Here is a 22,958-nt window from a genome sequence, read left to right on the forward strand (position 1 = left end):
CTAATTAATCCTATTATTTTATTCCCGAATGTCTCTCTTTTTTATAGACCATCTTTGTGAGATGACAAATTTCTTTGCGAAAAATCAACCTATGCTAAATTTAGTGTCGCCAAATAACATTATTAAATTATTTATACACAGGAGAATTTATAATTATTATTTATTTGTAACCAATTTTTTTCCGTATTTATAAAAATAAAATTTTCATTATACATACATATGGATTTTACGAATTAACGAGTGATAATTTTATTATGTTTGACATATCGTGTTTATACAATATTCAGTGTGAAGCAATATTCTTATAATATAATATTCTCTCTGTACAGTTAATAGTATGTACAAAACATGATAATTGTTAAATCGCGCTGTACAATTAATTCAATGATGATTCATCAAATGGATCACATTATTTACAGTTGTGCGATTATGAGAAAATATCATTTGGAAAATTTACCAATTCATGCGTGTCTTGAATATATATCGAAACAATGCGTTATCGATACGCATTGTACCTGTTTCTTTGTCGCATGCTTTTCCGCCCCAGGGAATTTGCATCGCATACCCTCGGACCGTCTCTGTCGCGTTTAATCAAAAGAGTCGATGTCCCCGTTCAAATCGATTGGATTGGAACAACTACCAGCTACCAGCTACCAGCTACCAGTCCGAGTGAAGAAGTGGCGTTATTCGCCACACGTTACAGGACACGACGATGGGTAATTAAGCGAGATGCGCTACGGGAAGCGAGAAATAATTCAACTCACGATTCCCTGTTTCACGTGAAGGGGATTTCGGTCCCCGTGCATGTTCGCACAATCGATCCATCGTCCCACGATCGGCGAATGCGTGCCGATTGCATTCTAACAGCGGCGACGCGCGACGCACGACGCGTGCGACGAAATGTAAGCACTCCTGGGAACGTCGTCGGCAATCGGGAATGCGTGCCGTCGGTCGTCGGTCGTCGGTCGTCGGTCGTCGGTCGTCGGTCGTCAGTCGAATCGCGAGCATAATTGACGATCAACATCGGTAACTCGCATATGATCCTCTCATTGTGACGACGAGGAGACAATAGAAGGTTTCGCGCAGCAGATGCGAGATATGAATAATCCCATCGATTTTGCTTGCTTGAAACTAAAACGTCGATCAAGTGAGAGGAATCTGGGAACATTTATTAGCACGATACATGTCTACAGAATATTATTATTTTTATCATCGTCATCATCGATAAATTTTCCAATGCGATTAATTATTTGCGTGCGTTGCAATTTTTTATAGTCGAATTTTATATTATAAATACTTTATATAATATACTTAGATTATTTATCGCATTATGAAAATGAATAAATCATCATCATGAATTATGTAGTTTATAAAGTAGAGATTGATTAATAATTCAAATTAAATGTGTGTATCCTCTGAATATATTTTATTATATTTAATTTTAATATTAAAGTAAAAACCCGCCTCTCATATTTCTCTAAAAGCTGTCAATCAAATTAAAGCGCGACATTTTAAGGTCGAGTGAGAGAAATTATAACAAGAGAGAACACTATATTTGAGTAGCGTAAGTACTTATTAGTCAGTAATTAGCAACTCTGTTGGCAATATGGTAAATTATTACAATTAAGCTGTTCTGAGATCCCAATTCCCTACGAGAATTCGTCAGTACAGATGTACTGTTGAAATTGTTGCATTATTATTCATGTCCGGATTTGAGCATAAAATCACATTTTGTAAATCAAATATATGTATTTACTTCAAAGAACCTTCATCCGATGACAGACGAGAAACGAGATATTAATGTTTTATCAACTTATCTTTCATAATCGTAAAATGATTATATTAAGCAGTTGTGTAGGCAAAAACTTTGTCGTATATTTGCGTGCATTTTTCTTACATCTCATTAAAAGTTTCCTATGTCTCATTGAAAAACTTCAAGCCCTAAGTTATATCTTATTTAAGTCTAAAAGACTTCGACTCTTCTTGATTAATTAAATCATTGATTAACCGGTATACGTTCATTAACCGGTACACGTTCGAGGATGTACAGAGAGAGAAAGAGAGAGAGAGAGAGAGAGAGAAAGAGAGAGCGCAGCTAGTTAATTTTCGTACGTAACGTAATTACCACTCGCTAATGGAATGAAGTCGCGAAAAACCTGTAGTAATTACTTCATTATCTCTTTATATTACATATATAATATCTCGAGGAAAAAAAATTTTACGAAAAGTCGGCTCATCCCTATTTGTGAGAATTCTAATTCAGATGTTATTACAGATACAGGGGAATACTTCACACACACACACACACACACACACACACACACACACACACACACACACACACACACACACACACACACACACACACACACACACACACACACACACACACACACACACACACACACACACACACACACACACACACGCGCACACACACACACACATACAACATAGACTTAATTTAATTAAAGCGTGTAATTGAAATTCTTCATATCGATTAATCCCAACACGGTTGACGTCATTATCGATCGTTGAAGTAATAAAATTATTATATTAAAGGCCTAATGATCATTACGTTTACATCAAGTTAATTACATAATGTATCATTACGGCAATTTTGGGTAGTTTCTCTTTTCCCAGAGAAATATTAAATACGTTCCCTCTTCAAATTTATCTGCAAAATGCATGCGGTTACATTTCCGCGCCATTAAATTGGAATAAGACCGTTCCTCGCGCTGATGTTTCGGTTATATCTGTATAAGGATTTCTGCAATTACGCACTTACCACCGTCTCACTGTTACATCGGTGGCGGTAACATTGAATTCACTATGGCTTGGTAGTGATTGCACTTCTCTCTGAATGCGATCAATGGGCGTAAACGCACGTGTTAAGCGGCCTACTATTGTTGCATCGGCATTGTTCAGGTACAGGTTATTGTTACATTATGCCTGCATTATTGAGTCTTATTACGAGCCGACGTTTAAGGCCGGGAATTCAGGGCGACTTACAGTGCGAAGTCGGTGCAGAAACGCGAGTGAATGCGAGGAATGCGCATCGTTGACAGTCTGAGATTCGAGTCTTGATATATACATACATAAGACTTAAAACATTGAAAGATATAAATGTGTCGCGAAATATCTTACAAACCTGTTTTCAAGACCATAACAAATCTGATATGTTCAATCTTGATTTATATGCTATTTTTTTATTAAGTTAATAGTATGTATAATGTTAAAAGTTACATCCTTTCCCTAAGCGTAAGTTTTTCTTTTTCTTTCTGTTTTCAGCGCAACGAAAAACTTGCTCCCACCACTTCTAATTAGAAGATAATGATCTTCATTAAAAGTTTTGCCTTTCCAACAATCACAATTCGGCGGCGAAGCTATCGCGTCGGAAAGTAAACTGACCTCGGTGAAGAAAATCGGAAAAAAAAAAAAAAAAGATAAACGACCATGTGCACGCTCGTCAAACCGCAATCTCGTCTCGTTCGCAATCGGGACTCGGGACTCTTCCTTATTTAATCGCGAAATCATCGACATCGGCATCACGCTTTTTAACGAGGCGCCGATATTTAAGACCAAAATTACAAGGCCGCTGGATGCGGACCGATCGATTTTCCCTCATATTCCAGCCTTTTTTTTCCTCTTCACGTCCACACTTTAAAACACTTCGTCTCCGATCGACGCAGTTCGTCGCTCGCGCTTATATTCCAGGCAACGTACAAGGTGTCTGCACTTTACGACGAGGACTTTATTAGCATTTTACGGCATGTATCACGCCACGCGAGCATCGATGTTGGCGCCATACCTTTTTGTAACATTGAAAATACGAGAGAGTGAGAGAGAGAGAGAGAGAGAGAGAGAGAGAGAGAGAGAGAGAGAGAGAGAGAGAGAGAGAGAGAGAGAGAGAGAGAGAGAAAGGAGAAGAAGGAAAGAGATCGCTCGATATATGGAGCAGACAAGTCGCATTTTTCGAGAAATAAAAGTTCCTTCTGTTTCATAAATGTCTCTCTCGTATCGCGTGGATAATCTTACAATAATCCGGAGATGCGCGATTTTTCGGATTACAAAGTATTACATATCTTTGCTTAACAAGAATGACATTTTTAACATTGTAGGTGTATTATCAGCTTGATATAAAAATAACGTATAAATCAAGAATATCATATTTTTTATAGTCTCGAAATAATTAATTTGTTACACGGCATGTATGCCTCGCAGAATGGAATGAATATTATATAACAGTGTTTATATGAAACTATTTTTAAATTAACCGCGTACGAGCGTAAAGCTACTTTTTCGATTAATACACGGCGTCTATTCTTCCGGAGTAATATCCGCTCTTCCGCGCTCCAATTATTCGCGCGCACTTTATATTATACATATATTGTATGCTCGCGATTCGAGAGATTATTTTTCTCACGTTATATTTTAATACCCTCCCCACCCTCTCGCTTCGCGATCTTTTCTCTCCGATAAAATTTTTTTTATGGCTTTTTATCGCTTCGACGGCGCGCGCAAACACCATCAAAGAGGCGCCCGTTCGAAAATCCTACGTGGCTCATTTGCGCGGTGATTCTGCCTGTTAATTTAATTCGCGTTAAAAGCACCGGCACGTGAGGCTCGCGATAACAATTAAAAGCCGATAACTAGGGTTATAATGGTTGTTGCGGTACTTGCGAAAGCTCGCCAGGAATCTCGCATTCGGAAAAACAACGAGAACGGCTCGTCTTTACGTTCAATGTGCTCCGAAGACAACGAGCAATGCCACTTTAATCTCCTATAAATTGCGAAAACGGAAGCGAGGCGAGAATAATTGCCGGACGATGGCGCATTTTTTCGCCTTGTTTCACTTCAGCGTTCGCTAGCAGAGCAGACGGATGTTCTGCCGTTATCGAGTTTCCTTTGAAAGGCGCATTCCTTAAATCTTGAGCATTCCAAGGCGCGTCTTCCAATCTAATTTCAGCCTAATTAATATATCGAATATCAAAGACAATGTATGTATGTATATATATAAAAAAAAAAAAAAATCTCGTAATCAATTTTACAGCGACATTGTTTAAATTTGATAAACATCACATCAAGTGCCACATCAATATATCCTGCATCATTGTTTAATAAATTTAACAGATGATTAAAAAAAAGTGAAGAAAAATAAATTTCACGTGTTTTATTTTCGTGGGCGGCCGAGCAATTTCCCTACGGAAAGTCTACAACTATATGAATCAAGGCCGTAAAACGAGACTTTAATCAAAACAACTTTGTCGGGGAGTAGAAGGAGAACTGACTCGAGAGGAACAGACTCTCTCATGAAACAGGACAGCGTGTTTCACGGTCTTTCATTTATGCTAACGCGCAAGTCCGTAAACACGTTTCGAAATAAACTATCTCGTTCTCTCGCGCGTTAATGTCGAGATAAATAGTCGGTACTTACAAACAGTACTACGTTATAAATGTGAAGAACGTATTTCAAGAAATTCACTGAGCAGCAACCGTCGTCCCTGGTCCTAAGTCTGGTGGAACTACCGGGTAATCTTTCAGCGCTCTTGGCCATTTTCAATCAATTGTTGGCTGCGTGTGTCACCGTTCTCGTTGTCACCTCGTCGCCGTTGCTGCAAAAGAACAATAACAACAAAAAATTAGACAGAAATTATTAATAACATATTTAAAAAAAAATCGCAAGAGTCGCGAATAAATAAAAATAAATCTGCATTTCGTATTAAATATATATATATATATATATATAATATATAAACACACACAATATATATATATATAATATATGTAAAATGCACGTGTAATTGAAAAGATGCGAGATATTATTCAATGATACAAGAAGATGCGACTTTTGTAGCATGGAAAGAAAAAATAAGAAATATTTCACGACACTAAAGAAGCACGTTTAAGGCAAGTAATCAACAAGTTTTCGACTGTCTACTGTCTAAGAAAGTAATCAGCGAGCTTTCGTTTTAACGTCAGAGTCTTCGTTGCTTGTTTATACTCTCGCTTAGACACTGGATGAACTTAAAGCTTTTCTTTGTTCCGGCTCGACATAAACTTTGTTGGAACATCAGGGCAACCCCATGATTGCCGTTTCGGATCAACAGCAGGAGAGAGATTATACACAAATATTTTTTACATAAAATATATTAACATGTATTAATTAACTCAGAATATATTAACATTCTGGGAAATTGTTTTTTTTTTTTTAATCGTTTCTAGGCCTAAAAAATTTGAGAATTTAAGACTTTTATAATATTTACTAATTAACTAATTAATTAACTTAATCATGTAAATTTGCGCGTGCATACATTAATGAAAAAAAAATCAAAAGATTTCTCGTTTCGACAGTTTCATTTGCGCCGTAATTGCGTACGGAAAACGCTTTCTTGGAAACGTGATCCTCATTTTCAGCAAATTAACTTTAATATCATTAGAATTTCAGGAGGAGAAACAAAGTTCGACGTTCCGCTTGTCGCGTCGCGAATGCCGACAAAAGTACCGGGAAATTGATGTAATTTGATAATCGCGCAACCGATGGCCCTGTCAGACGCATGTGTGCATATCACGAGCAAAGGATGATCGGCGACGTTGATCGAGCACCGGCAGAGTAACTTCGTTCTACGGTTCCAAGTGAAAAGCAGCGCGTGTGTTGGCACCGGTCCAAAGCAAGGGCGTCCATAGATTTTGATCCAAGGGAAAGAGAAGCCATGGTCTCATAAGGGACCGTACTGTCTATCTATTTCTCGCTACACTTATACGAGCCGTTTGTGTGAGCGATGATGCAATTTCAGCGAAATTTTCAACACTTGAAATTGCCAAGTTTTTAAAATAAACAACTTGAGAGCCTCTCAGATTTTTTTAGTCTCCTTAACGATAAGAAGAAATTATAGCTGTTTTTCTTTCATGTTGACATCGGCTCGAATTATGTGACAAATCTTGGTAAATTTTTAAATTGAAAAGAGGAACTATGGCCTCCCTATTCACTATAGCCAACCTTGCGGGCTGGCACATAATGTCGTTTTACGCTGCCAAGAAAAATGCGAAGATCTCCCACCGCTCTAATGCATCGCACCCTCTGTCTCTCGCTTTTCCTTTTCCCGTTCTTTCTGCGATTCTGTCTTTTATATACGCGAGTCGCATTCTATGTAAGAATGCATAGGAACGCCAAGTATTTCCCTGCACGAAGAAGCTGACACGACAGATTGTACGAAAAAATAGTCGGTTTCTTTTGAATATAACGATTCCTTTCGCGATAAAAAAGATGGTGAGATTAAATCAGATAAGTCGAAATAATGTGACAAAATATTTCAACAATAATAGTTTACTGTCTGTCTGAAGCAAGCCTGACAATTTGTAATATATAATTTATCGTGATCGTTGCTGTCTATCATGTACATACATCCACCCATCTTATTTCATGCTCTTGCCTTTTATAACATTCTTCCTACGAGTTCTTTCTCGGGATCTAACCTTAAGATATTACAAAAAAAAAAAAAAAAAAAAAAAAAATTGAATAATTCATACCTTTATTGCAACATCGTATTATTTTGTAAATTTCGACCCGATACAAAATTGCAAATCGGCGGAGGAAAATTACATTTGTTGTGGTCGACGGCCGTTCGTACGCGACTTGTATACTGAACGCGTGATAACCACTCGATCTTCTTGATCGATATACACGTTGCGAATAAGGCATTCTCTAAACAGTGTATAAAGAAAATATCAAAATCTTACATCATACAATACACACAACTACCGATCTTTTTCTTATAAATTTCTATAAAAAATGTTCTAAATAAATTTTTTTTTAAGAGCACATTCAAATCTAAACTTCAGATTAAATTATTGAAAAAAATATATACGACAAGGAACAAGAAATGCAGACTACATCTACTTCTTTTAAAATGAAACAAAAATTTGATATTGTGCGTCATCTAAGATCGATCAAAGAACGTTCTTATCGCATATTACGTTCGCATCATTTGACATTTGTATAACGAGAGGAATCGAGTGAAATACGATCAAACGACTGTTCTTTTCTACGAGTCATTTCTTTCATTTTCAGTGGATAAGCGCGACGAGAGTGCGAAGGATAAATGACGCATAATGAGGTGCAGAAGGGAGGATCCACGTCAAGGGAGATTGGAAGATGGTGGACAGAGAGCGGAAGACAGAGGTGATTACAGCGACGGGCGAAGAAACTCGAGGAAGGAAGATGAAAGAAGAGAAACCGCGAAATTAAATGGGTGTGACCCGTTTCACGTGTGGGCGAGACCGTTCCGCGAGCGCACGAGTATACAGGAAACTTCCCCGATGTGTATGGGTGAATAAATTTTTTTCTCCCCCGTTGAGTGCAAGGTCAAAGATTTTAATGCAAGGCGGACGGTTCGATGTACCATGCGGTTATTGACCTCCTGAAATATATCGGTTATCCTCTCGCTACCAGACTAACGTATCCATGATTAAAATGGCAGTGGATAGTATCGAGGTAATTTATAACGGATAATTTATATTGTCTTTTTTTTTTTGCAGATTAAACGTATCCCTTTATAAAATATCGAGTAATGCAAAAATGCATATATATATATATATATATATATATATAGTTTAACTTTAACGCATAAATTAATTTTTAAAAACAGCGACATGCCGATATGTTGTGTAAATATGCATGTTCGATGCAGGGTCGATTTATTGAGAAATATACATATAGATTAAAATCACACGTACATACAAGTAACATGAATTCTGATTGATGCTGCTAATTTAATCGCTTAAATTAATGTACAACACTGAATTCCACACGCAAACGAGGCCGTAACGTAATTTATCTCGAATTTCTGTTTACTACTATAACGCTATATTCCAATTTCGCTATATTCCGATATCTGTTTATTATTACCTCTCTTCGCGCATTGCCGGCATTATTATAGTCCTTTTTCTCAAAACGACATATTGATCATTGATTCTACGCGAAAATGATTAAATCGACGCACCGATGCGACCGAAAGGATCAGCCTGCGCAATTCTGATTCGTTATCCACTTCCGGTTCAGAGAAGCGCGTTAACTCACAGCATGGAAAATTCGTTGGTCGTTACTCTGATAAAAGAGATCCGGGGATTTGCGAAGTTTCGCGGAAATATCGTTCATTATCCCGATGCTTTCCATGGAAAATGCGAACGCGAACGCGAATCACAGGACAACGGCGTAAACAACTTTGCGGCTTTCCACACCGGAAAGCACGTACATTTCTCGTTTTCCGGTGCGAAAAAAAATGCCACGGTAATGAAAAATACACTGTCTTCGTCACGCTTAACGTTACGTTGATAAACATTCGTTAATTAATTAATTTTATAAAGCTGTAAAAAATGGTTGGACGTTCAAATTGAGTAAAATTGATTAATCGATAAAAATCGATGCGCACACATATTGAATATGTTGCCCGTAAAAAGTATAATGTATGTGTGTGTATGTACGATATATATATCTACATATAGACAAAGAGGGAAAATAAAACAGAAGAATAAAATTTGTATTTTGACAAAATGGAAATTTGATGGAAATTGCATGAGAGAGAAAATCAACATATCTGCAATATCTAAATTTAAAATCTCATGAATGTATTTGAATGTAATAATGCCGAGGTAATGGAAATATTTTCAATTCTCTGATTATACATGTGCGCATCTCCAAAAACGCGATTCGATAAATCGCGCATATTTTCATAAAATGCTAATATTTTACAAAACTATAGTAGTATCGATATTTTCTTGATTGAAAATATAAAATGATTATGTGTATATTTCCTGTATATTTCATTACAGATATATTGGTACATTAAGTAATGAATCTAATAGTGTTTGGTGAACATTAGCAACATATGTACACTACTCTGGAAGTCAATATTGATTCTGCTAGAAATTAATGAGTAAACACCATTTAGTTATATTAAATATCAACAATGATGCATCGCGCAATTCTATGATATTAACTGTTTATAATCGATTATGCATAGGTCGTAGCGCATATACATATATGCATATATGCATATACATATATCTATACTGTAAAATATCGACAATGTTATTTTTTAATATATTTCAGAATTTGCATTTTTCTTTTCGTAAAGGAAAAGAAACTCGGAACATTTATCGTCGTTTTTCTTCAAGTATTTTACAACTCTATAGTTGTAATCGCGCAGAAAAAAAGTTTTATGAAAGGATAAAATTACAGCAGTTGTAGATGGATGCGTTTCACGTCTCGAGGGAACCGAGAAAGAGAGAGAATTCTTCGGGCGTTCCAGAGTAAAATCTCTGAGGCGAATGGTCGGTCCTTGTTGATGATCCAAGAAATGAATGGTCGACGATGAACATGGACTGTGAATAAAAACTTGCACAGCTGCGCGGTATTCACCGTACTCGCGGGGAGTTAAGTCACGACCGCGGTGGCATAGTTAAATTTTTTATGGACGCGCACACGCCACGCGGTTTACGGTTCGAGAATTTACGACCGGACCGAGAATATAATTCGAAAGAGTACGAATCGCGCGAAGAATTGTCCGCGACTGAAATCGATCCCGAAACTTTATTTGCCCGAATCCGCGAATCTAAACTCGATAAATTGCAACGATCCAATTAGAGAATATTTTTTTCCACAATTTTTTATTTTACTAATAATTATCTATATATAGGTTTTTCCTTTTTTGCGAATCCAACACGGACATGGTTTAATTATAAAAGCGTCGTGAACATACTTTTTCGCATTATATATAATTTAAAAAATTTCACTTAAAAATATAAAAGTTAACATTCACCTCATCATAAATTTTTCTCCATCGCGTCATGAATAAATTTCCTTCGAGCGGAAGATTTATCAAATATTAATAAGTCAATCGCAGCGGATTAATTCGAGCGAGCGAACATATCCGTGAGCGCGAGAGGGCGAAGCGCGAGATCCGGATATTATATATCCGGAGCCTGAATACATATATATGCGTACGCTGTAACGCGCATAGTCGTTTACGACGTGCGTTAGCGACGCGCAAGAAACCACGTAATGCGCCTATTTTTCCTGCACAATCGGTAAAAACGGGCAACGGTAATAATCTTCGTGGTGAGGGAGAGGAAAAGCCGTCGTCAGCATCGGGGGCACACGCGCCGCTTGTGCAATGACGTTTCTTACGAAGCGACGTCCCACGTGTTAGGAAGTCGCGCGTAAACGCCTACTTGAAAATACGACCCACGTCGTACCGGATGACGCATCGATATGCGCCTTCGATGCTTTTATAGACCCCGGTGGGCCAGAAGAAGCCACTAGAGTCGGGAAAGAGAGGAAGGGAAGAAGGGGAGGGGGAGGGGAGGGGGAGGACCTCTCGATGGAGTGCTTCATCTTCCAGATACGGGCGGCTATATCGATCGACGATTCATCCGACCGTCGTGTTTCGATCCGAGTTACGCATAGCTCTGTTTCTGACTTCCCCTCTTTACGACGTGATTATTAAAACATCATCGCCCTCATCTCTCTCTCTCTCTCTCTCTCCCCCCTCTCTCTCTCTTTCTCTAGTTCTTTGAGCTTCAGACGATTCGTATTTGTATAGCTCTTTACGGGATACGTCAGATACGATTGAAGTAGAAATATTTTATATCGAAATGACAGTTCTCTCTTGCAACATTGAAATGTTTGATGTTGATGTCTTACATTACCTGTTATTATTGCTTTTCCTTCTCTTCTTTTCAGTCTCTAACTTAGTACATACGTATCTATAATTTAATGAAACCATTCGATCTTTGAGACATTTCATACAATTTTTTGTGCAAAGATATAACACGATAAAAGATTTTGTCAATTAATTATTATTAATTAATGTTCCTTATATTTTCAAAGTAAAAAAAAAACTTATAAATAAAATAATCTTATGTTAAATTTTTTAGTAAGTATTCTAAATCTTTAAATATATTAAAGAATTTTTTGAAAAATAATATATTATAATAAATAATAATAAAATTATATTAAATAAAAAATCTAAAATTTTTTGCTTTCTTTTAAATTAGAATTTTTCAATTATAATATTGATCTTTATTTTTTTTTTTTTTTTTAATATTATAAAAATATCTCGAACATGCAAACGTGTAAACTCGCTCGCAAACTGCGAATGCATGAATGCTGATAATGCTATCGAAAATCACGGCTCATAATATATCAACGACGATATCAACGTTGTCGTTCGAGCCCTTCCCATCAATTTGCCACGGTACCATGTTCCCAGCATAGACATATCCTCATTTATCCCAATGTCCTATACGTCGACGACCAATTTGCTAATCGAGCCAATCATCCAATCGCATTAACCTTGCAGGCCATTCAGAGATTCCGGTCTCGTTTTTATTGGATAGTTCCTGCGATACGCGCACAGATTTGAAAAATTGTACACTCTTGACAAATAATCGCATAATTGCTAGATACAATCATGTCCCATTTATAATTACACCGCAGAAATATCAGCGAGAAAACTCGTTTGTGTTACATGCATAATTATCACTTAAGGAATGTTACATTATGAAGATGCCTCGTACAATTCTCCCCCTTATTCATCATGGAATTATGATACACGTACTTGAAGTCGGCCTTCCCCAATGATTATTTAGACAATAATGTCAGTTTGCGCATTCTAGTACGAATGCAATTCAACGTATATGCTTGCTTGTATAAAGCTGTAATAACATGGCTGTATCTACTAGTCACGCTCAAATTACAAGAGATATGACAAAGACTGTCGCGATGAATGTAGAAATGAACGTGCGACACATATATACAAACATATCTACGTATATTTATTTAAATAATAAAAAAAATGTACATATATAAAATTAATTGAAATAAAAAATTAAAATTTAATTTAAATTTTAAATATAAAATTATAAAACTACAAAATGCAAAATTCATTACATATTTTTATATAGAAAATATCCAATCAAAATAATTAAACTATACGGGAGAATATATTGATTCATCTCGCAAGAATTCGTTTCGTGAATTTAATTGCGAAAATCAATTATAAAAATGATGGAAAATGTGACAGATAACTTTTTCCATGATATTTCATCCAAGTGCTCATATCGACGGCAATTTTTCGGCGAGGACTTTATCAAAAGTACTGTAAAAATGCATCAACCGAAGAGTTCGATTTTTAACGCGAATTTTCGCGCTCGCGCGTCCAATGCGCTATAATCGCGTGAACGGTAACGGTTCCATCGCACGCTCGATTTGAAACGAAATCGTAATCTCGACGTTCCCTTTTACTCGCACGTATGGTGCTCTTATTCCGCGGAAATGGTTCAACGTACGTTCGTGGGGCGCGCGTCATAAAATTTAAGCGGCAAAAGTGGAATAGAGCACGACCGAAGTAGACTATTGGATTTTATGCCGGCGGCCTCTCAATCAACGCAAGAAAAATACTTCACCGTAAAGGAAAAATAATAAAGAGCAAAGAACTATAAAGTTATAATGCGTTTCGCGGACTTTAGTTGGTTCGCCAAGATTTGATCTGTATTTACTGACGTTACAAACCATCGCTGATACACGAACCGCAATTTGCACTTTCCGACAAAATTATATTTATAACTTTATTATACCGTACTAAACGCACACACCTCGCGAATTATTATATTATATAGTCAGAGAATAGGAAAACTTTTTTAAATATGAATCTGATGAGGCGATAAAAATATTTGAACAGAAATTGAAATGCATTATTTCATATAAAGTATAATTATGTATATTAATTCTAGAAATAAATCAAACTTATTGTTAAATATCAAATAAATTTAAATAATAAAAAATAAAAAATAAAAAGAGAGAAGATATATTACAATAGATATCTGTACAACACGCGTAGAACTGTGTATAAAAAATTGAAAATATTACAATAGAGAAAGAGAGAGAAAACGCAGTTACCTCTCACGAACAAAGACGCGATAGCACGCAGCGATAGGAATAATCGACGATATATGAAGAAAGAAAGGTCGTGGGCCGGTTACATGGGTGTAGGGTAAGTGCATCAGTAACGTCTCTGTCGTACACGATACATACTCCCACGAGCAGTACGCGACTTCCGGAAGGATTTATTATTCAGATAGTTGAGATTTGAACAACTCTTTAGCTATATCTTCGAGATTAATGGCAAAGATACCAATGACAAATATATCTACGCGCGCAATAATAAATAAATTAAACGCGTTCGCGATTCTGCTTTCCTCCGCTTTGCCGAAAATACTGGTAAAAACGTTCCACTCTGTCATTTGAAATATTCGCAAATTACCATCGCATGTATATGATAATGAAATGAAAAGCGACCAGTCTTCTGGCAGAAAAAAACGCGCTCTTTTTATTGCGATCCAGGATGTTTAAATCGTTCGAACGTGCCTCTTCCGTGCCCTGGAATGTGCCTTCTCCCCTACGACGATAATCGGAAATCATCATCATCATAACTCGCAGGCTCATTGGCGGTGTATAATAGAGAGCCGGCCGAGAGTATCTACGAATTGGGTGAGTGCCGTAATATGTTGCGCCAGCAGCCGCGCAAGCAGCCTTGGACATGCGAAATTCTGCAGCGAGAGAACTAACCATCGACTGCTGTTAGCCGCCCACGCCATCCGCTATCCCGTACGCGCTGGGATTGCATCGCGGAAAATTGGATAATCGCCGCCGTCGTCGTCGTCGTCGTCGTCGCCGTCGCCGTCGCCGTCGCCGTCGCGTGGATATAAACGGCAACCGTTGCCCCCAATGTTCGTTTTCCGCGATGCGAAAACGCGATCGTATAACGTGAACGGGTTTCGCAAATTTTCCACCGTTTTCCACAGCGGAAAATGCCCAAAATACCGCGTTTCGTTTTTGACCGAGCCAGTTTACGAGCGAAATGCTGGGCGTTCTTGAAATTCCCGGCTTTATCGCACAATTAACAGCGGTGAGGGAAATGAAGCGATTGTGGAATTTTCATGAACAATTCTCTTTCTCACGTTTGATATCGCGGTGAATTGATCAAGTATTTGCGATCGAATTAACATTATCGTGACGGTTTAAGCGAACGTAACAAGAAAGTAATAAAAAGAAAACATTTATAAAAGGGAGATGAAAAATAATAACACCGCGCGCGATATACATATATTCTCATCGTTTGCACGTGTTACGTGTCGTTGTTTGGCGGATTATTACGTCGAATGTCGTGATACGGAAATAACACGGAAGCGTTTAAGCGATTGTAAAAGGGCCCACCACAGCCCTCAGTATCCCGTGTCTCCGCATTACTATTCTAGTCCGAACACGAGAATTATTTTACGCTCAGCTATTGCCCGAGCGACGATAAAAATTCCGTCACAGGATATAAACCTATATCGAGACAAGCTGTATATTATTCATGTCTGATGTATACCGAGCGAGCTTATGAATCCCGTCATTGCTCGAGTAATTGCCGCACGATTAATTCCGCAAACGGCGAAACGGCAGGTCGCTACCACCAGACAGATATTTACGGTCGGTGATAAATAAAACATCGAAAGATGGTTTTGATCCGTCACTTTTGCTCGTTATAGGCGTATTTTAATTACTTCGATGGCGTAATGTACATCTTAATTAATCAAACCGTAGTTTGAAGATTATTAACGATGTTTTTTCATAAGTCATAAGCGTGGAGTAAAATTAATGAGAAAAGTTCCCCCTCGCAGAGCTCGTAAAAAATGCAACTCGCCATCGTTGAAACAATATTTTACATTTACGATTATAATTTTTCCGCTTTAATGATCGTAAAGTACCTACGTACGTACGCGAAATAGCCGCAAATTCATGCGCAATATATTTCTTGCATTTCCAGGAAAAAATATAAGCGAGTAGAGCTGCAGAAAAAGAGATAAACTAATGCGCGTATGATGATAATTATATCGCGCATCTAGCACTCGTACGTAATAAATAACTAATTAATATTCTTATACATATTGCATTTTTTTTCCATCTCTCGAAAGTTTAACATTTCTCTTTTAAACGTAGCGTCAACAATAAAATTACCGAGTGATATTGGAATTTCCGCATCGAGGGGCAAGAGCGCGCATTCCTATCCCTATCTCTCTTCCCGAAAAATATCTAATTTTCCGGAGAGTTGGAAAATTTTGATACAGGTCGCTCGTAAAAATTCCCGCTTCGCCGCTGCAGCTGCGGACGAACCACCTAACCGACTGCAATGTTCCGTCCCGCCGCAATATGAGAGCTAGAGCAGCCAAGGAAAGTGTAACGCTGCTGTCGTTGTCCTCGGGAAAAAAAAGCCATACGTATACGTAAATAAAGAACATTTCGCCTTGTTCTTCTGAATTACGGCGCGCGTAATTACGACCGCCGCGAAGTGAGAAGAGAGATTAATGAGGCCGGTAAAATGGGATCCGCGAACGCTACTACCGGTACTACTACCGGTACTACTACCGATACCCTGTGTCTGTGTATGCGCGTGTATGTGGCTGTTTTATTCAGGATTTCACAATTATGCGGGTTCAAGTTGTCTCCGTATTTCCGGAAATGTCCGATTTTCTTTGTACACACGGGACTGTGCTATGCTTCCAGCGTGCGCTTCGCGCAACAATTCCGATTTTTTCACCGACCTTTTAATTAAGCGACCCATGTGTCGGCCATTTCTGAAGCTGTGGCAAACTTTTCGCGCTCGGATGATCGCTTTGACAGCGTTGCAAAGAAAAAAAAAAATCGGTAGCGTATAACCGTATTGCTTCAACTGTCTACAGTACGGGCGATTACTTTGACATCAAGCTCGATGTTCTTATTGTTGCGCGTTATTAATCCCAAAAAAACGATAATAACCATAAATAATTATAAAATAAGAAAGATATTATGAAATAGAAAAAATATTTTTTTACAACTATTAAATAGCATAGATGTAACAAGTATAGACTAGCAAACAAATGATGTGCCGAAATTAGAAAAAGAAAGAAAAGTTAATTTGAAAAGAGACAGAAATAAAATTGTCAAGTTGAAAAGAGAGATAAACACACATTTCCCAGATACATTAGACTTTCTTTTTCTAATTTTAGCGCGCGAATCGCGGACAGGACATAAGATATACGCAGTCTATATTTTCTACGTTAAATGACACGTATAAAATAAAGAAATTGAACAAATAAATGAAAAAGATTATTCCTTTACATAAAATTTGAAAATATTTTCCCGCTATAGAATAATAATTTATAGTAATTATATTTATTTGAAAATAAAAAGGTTATTAATGTAAGAAATGACATATATATTTTTTTTCATTCGAAAAAAACAGTTTCACACATTTTGTTTTGTTCAGCTATTAACGGTCCAACTTTGCATTAAAACTTTACGCGAATACTAAGCGTTTCGCGCCCGACGGATGGGTCTACAAAAAGCTGGACGATAAACTAGGCACGTACCAAGGGAGAAACAGGCGGACATACAACACGGTTTGATCAAACTCTCACCTATTTTGTCGTCGCATCTCGAGGCGCGTCGGAAAATTAACGAATCGTGTCGCGCGTCGCGCGTCGATGTCGTTGTCGTTGTCATCAACGGGATAAAATAAAAAACAAGCGACGAACCGTCGACCCACGACGATTATTCGCGATTTCGTAGTCGTCGCCATGCGCGGACAGTTTCACGATGAATTAATACATTTACGGATCCGAGGACTGCCGTAAATTAACGCGCGCGAGTCCGCGCCACACGGCGGCGATAAATTGGCGAACGTTAACGCTCGTCCCCGTCGACGAAACAGCTGGTACGCAATTTTTTTTTCCTCGTCGCGCAATCAGCGCGGGAATCCGTACGCGTGCGACCGAAATCGTTCTCTTTTTCCCCCCTACCTCTCTATTTTCATTGTTCGTCTCTGTCGGCGGGAAACGCGGAGAATGTGAATCATCGCGCGAAATGTACATCTGGTGGAACGAGACAGATGCGGATTACAATTGGAAAAATTTGCATTTTGTCTATTAACATCTGGTTAATGCGCGCGGGAATCCGTGAAAATTTGTCACCACATAAATCTTTATTATGTCTAAATGTTAAATGGAAGATAAAACAGAATATGGACTGGGAAATTTGACTTGACAGCCGCGTCGTTTGAAACATCAACATTCGCGGGGATTGTGCCACACAAACCTAAGTAATGACAACAGTGATTTCTTTAACAAACGTGCAAGTCGAGGTCGTCGACCGAATAATGATCGTCGACGTGATACCGGCGATACAACGAGAGCGATCTCTGGGCGACAATCAACTCCAGGATGGAGACACTCGTGAGAGAAGTTAAAGCGACGGAAGTTGAAGGAACCGATTATAGTCTAGGAACAAGCGACCATCAAGCGACGTGCACAATAGTGTCGTTGAACGATTTTCCCCATTTACGTGGATGATCGCCAGAAATCTAAACGACGGTGTGAACGGGGCACGCAATCTTCCAATCGACCTTAGAAGCGTTTCGTTGCCGCGAATTTGCATAAAGATTGAGATGACGCTGCTCGCGTAAAGTCGCTCGTGAATTCAAGATGATCAATTTATTATCGCGAAACTACCGTATTGCCAAGGAAAATTGCGCAGAAAAAATTTCAATATCTCTCAAAATCAAGATGCGTTCCAACATTGATATATGTAAAATGATTTTAGTCATATATTTTCAGTTATGCAAACCAATGGAAAAAAAAAAGAAAGAATGATGAAATTTTATCTACATACAATACAAAAATCTTTGTAGCTGCTTTCAAAATTAAACATGTCGAAATCACGGGGCAAATTATACAAAGAAAGAACAGCATGTATGTGGAATTAGTCTGTCACACCGTGATGTCAATAGACAACGGACACGTTGCTCAAATATTGAAGCAGACCAATGAATATGTCTTGTCGATGAGATAAGCTATACATACTGATCTCTGTATCTCATCGACGATGCACTACGGCATGAATGTAAATATTATGCAGATTAATACTCGCTGTACTCTACAGTCTACAGAGTAAAAAGTTTCATATGACAGAGAAGCAAAATATTTTGAAGTTTCAACCGATGATATGATCTCTATGTGTTTCAAAAGAGTTAAAATTGTTTTATACATTGCAATTTTAATAAACTCTTTTACGCTGTTGGAAAAAATATCATAGTTTTTAAAAACATAATGAATAAATTAAATATATATACATATTTTTTCAAAAAAATTTATATTTTTTCTTGCAAAAAAGTAATCGTAAAAATAATTACATATAATATCTATTTTTCAATGCAATTCTATTATTTCGTTGTAGGGTTTCGCATGAATATAAATAAATGAATTTAGTACTGAAATATGAATATTCTGGCGTATAATAGGGTCCGATTCATCATATAACTGTAATAATACAACTGTTAATCATTTCGGGCGCAATAACGTGGTGTAGTTGCTTTAGCGAAATAGAATTTTAGATTTGTCCACACAAATGCTCCGAGAGACAAAATCATTCAACGTGCAGTTTGTAAAATTCATAGCGGAAAGTTCTAAAGCTTTTTCAATCGTAATATTATAAAGTCGCTCTTAACGTCATATATAGTTAAGCAGCTTAAGTGTACCAAGTATCACACCTCTACACCGTATCGTTTACATAATTTCGTCGTCATCTAGCTTCTCGGAACTTCCCATCATGATATTATCGTGATACGCCCGACACAGCATACGTGTAAGATGATAACTAGATAAACACATAACTTCCGAAATACAACTACGAGAAACTTGATAGAGAGAGAGAGAGAGAGAGAGAGAGAGAGAGAGAGAGAGAGAGAGGGAGGGGGGGGGAAGAGGAGAAAGAGATATAATGTAATAATGTTTCAATATAAAAATCGAAATAATATTTGCAGTAATAATGTTTGCAATTTAGAGATATATTGGAAGCATTGTTACTGCAAATATTGGAGATAAACAATGGAGATAAATAATTGTGTAATTCAGACGATTCAAATATTCTATCATTCGATTACAAATATTAGGTACAACTTTAATATTGAATATTCATAATTTTAGTATTGAAAAATTTTTAATTTACTATGTATATGGGAGTTATTTTTTACGCCGACAATGAAGCATACTTATAAGTCTTCTAATCCGATATCCGGTGAATAAAAGAAGATACGAGTGGAAAGAAAATAAAATCGCAAGATTCATCTAACTTAAAACAGCCTTTAGTGTTCAGCGAACCCATTTAGTTTCGTACCTTGAATACTTCGAACGCCAAAGTTGGATTGGTTCGAAGCGTTACGAGCGGAGAAATAGAACGCATTGGGAAACTGAAATTAAACGTGTCGTTGCAATCCACGCTATTTAACATGATCACCCAACTCGATGTGACGTATGCACGATTTAAATAATCAAAGTTTCATTTCACAGAGAGTATTGATAAAAAATGTAAAACAGCGTGTGCTCAGCTGTTAGCTCTCAAAATTGACTTTTGCATATGTTTTATATCTACAGTTACAATTTATTTAAATGGCTTAATGTGTAAAATTTTTTTGTTATTCATCAGAATGCTATTATTAAAACCTCACTATTCTAAAAGCTTATATTCTTCGATTACAAGCAAAATTATTATTATTACAATCCAAACTGTTATTACAAATGAAATACTATTATTTTCTATATTAATAACTTAATTAATGAAAAGTAAAGTACCAAATTTATATAGATATATCAACTCACGTATCATGTTATATAAAAATGAGAAAATTATAATTCAAGAATGGTGTGCGAGCGGTCGTGTAAGGCTTCGGTAGTGAGGCTTCGATAATAATAGCATTCTGATTTTGTTGCACGCGATATGGTTAAGAACGGCATGTTGTTGAAGGCATGACTCGCTTTTAGGTCATAGGATAGAATAAGACTCTCGCGTGCTGCCCCAGACGTCCGGATTAATAAAATATCGACCAAATGTAAAAAAAAAAAAAAAAAAAAAAACTCTAAGCGCGATTAAAGCCGCTGTTAACAGAGCTTCGTTTACGTCCACTGCCGACTAGAGCGAACAGAGCTTTTCGTTTGATGCGGCCAGCCGAAAGAAAGCTTGATGAGCGTGGAAATGGATGAAAAGTCCGCGGACGAAAAAAGCGAAAAGGGGCCGTCGAATTGTCGCATGGAAACACGGGAAAAATAATATTTCACGATAGGAGATAAAGCATTTCAAATATCGAAAGTCGCTGCTAAATTCAGATATATCCATAAAATTTGAAATATTTCAAATATTCTATCTCGAACAGTCATAAATAAATATTTTCGTAATATTCCAAAAAATATCAATACTTTCACACAGATATTAATACTGTTTATAAATATTAGTATCGATTAAATCATTAAATTTAATTATTAAATTCTGAATTGGCTTCAAACATCCTCGCGGAATTTACACCGGCAAAAACCTCTCGTATTTCTATCGAGGCAAAACAATTTTAAGATTTCGATTTTCAAAGAAATTCCTCCCCCTTCATCGTTTCCTTAGCGGATCACAAACAATGTCAGCTATCCATCTGAAAATCTTATTCGATCATGGCGCGATTGCGTTCTTACCATCACTGGCGAATTCCGAGCACGCGTTTCTATCGTTCCGTAGCAGGAAAAGGATTGAGAATGGGCAGAAAGGAGTAAGTGAAGTAAAAAAAGTGATGGAAAGATATGGCACACAGTAGGGAACAGAAACCATCCAATCTGACTAAAATGAGGTTCTCTGTCCGCGGAACGTGGCGTGAAACCTCATGGCTCTCTCTTGAAAAGCCGTTTTTTATTTTGATTCTTGATGCAAGAAGAGGTGGAGGACGGTTAACACAGTTTTTTGGTTTACTTCTTTCTCTCGAGAAGAATCACTGGCGAACGAGCGAGCGCGTTTCATGATTGCTAGAGCTTGTGATTCCTCTCGGAAATGGAAATTTTGTCGAAATATTATGAATCTCGACTATGTAAAATAGGATAAAGTTTAGTGTTAACTGAATATTTTTCAATCTATAACGTGACAAATAGATTGGAAAAATCTCGTATAATAAGTTAAATTAAAAGTACATTATTAAATTTCGTCCAAATGTTATTAATCTTCGCGCGCGCGCGCGCAGAAATAGGGCAGACTGTGCGATGGCCAGATATTAATTGAATACTCGATCGATATGATAGATCGCGAAGATATCTGTGATAAATTGTCCGTTGAAATGAACGCGGGCGTTATTAAATCTCGATGGAATATTGTGGGGATTTCAATGGAAAAATATACTGTAATTGTAAGGTATCTGTTGTATATGTGTGTATATGTTTGATACGATATATTCGATTAAAGTTCTATTTTTTTCATATAATATATTGTAATACCGAAACGCGATAGATAATATTTCAAGATGTTATTAGGCTTGTGAGACAATGAGACGGAGAGGACAAGCCATATCTTTCGATCGATATACGGCATTTACCCCTTTAGGAATGATTATCGCATCGCAGATTCCAGACGTCGGAAATGGCCAGAATTTATCGCCCCAGCGTCCCACTGCGCACCCCAGCACGATCACGAAAATGATTGCAATTAATTACGTGTTTCCCGTAGCGTTACTCGAATATGATGTACGATGTGTCCCGGACGTCACGCGGTCTTCCCGAATCGCACAAATTAACGTTGAATTAAAGAAAAAAAAAAAAAAAGAAAAAATGCAACGAATATTTGATTCTGTCGAGAAGTTGAAGAATTAAAGCGATGCTGTATTGGCGTCGAGCTTGTTCCCGTAGTGCTTCACGAGCTAATTTCTCTGCGGAAGTATCTCTTTTTGCGAGGAACGAAACAGCTTGTATTCGTCTTCTTTGAACGAGAATTTCCACGCCATCGCCCGCCCTGTCCCGTAGGTCTTTGTATTCGCGCAAAGGCGGAAACTGGATAGAATGAATTATCACGAAACTTG

The 22,958-nt window shown here is 37.4% G+C and overlaps 1 protein-coding gene across 2 annotated transcripts in view; it reads right to left on the bottom strand.

The window, feature by feature from the left end:
- LOC140665437 (CD151 antigen) overlaps positions 1 to 22,958 on the bottom strand; it is a 96,792-nt gene that overhangs the window by 30,773 nt on the left and 43,061 nt on the right. For both annotated transcript variants that reach the window (XM_072891574.1, XM_072891575.1), the window contains one exon: positions 5,438 to 5,615. In XM_072891574.1, the coding sequence (XP_072747675.1) occupies positions 5,438 to 5,557 (120 nt within the window). In that variant the 5' untranslated portion in view covers positions 5,558 to 5,615. The remainder of the gene's footprint in view (positions 1 to 5,437; positions 5,616 to 22,958) is intronic.

This window comes from Anoplolepis gracilipes, chromosome 4 (genome assembly GCF_047496725.1).
Source record: "Anoplolepis gracilipes chromosome 4, ASM4749672v1, whole genome shotgun sequence".
Classification (NCBI taxonomy): Eukaryota; Metazoa; Arthropoda; class Insecta; order Hymenoptera; family Formicidae; genus Anoplolepis; species Anoplolepis gracilipes.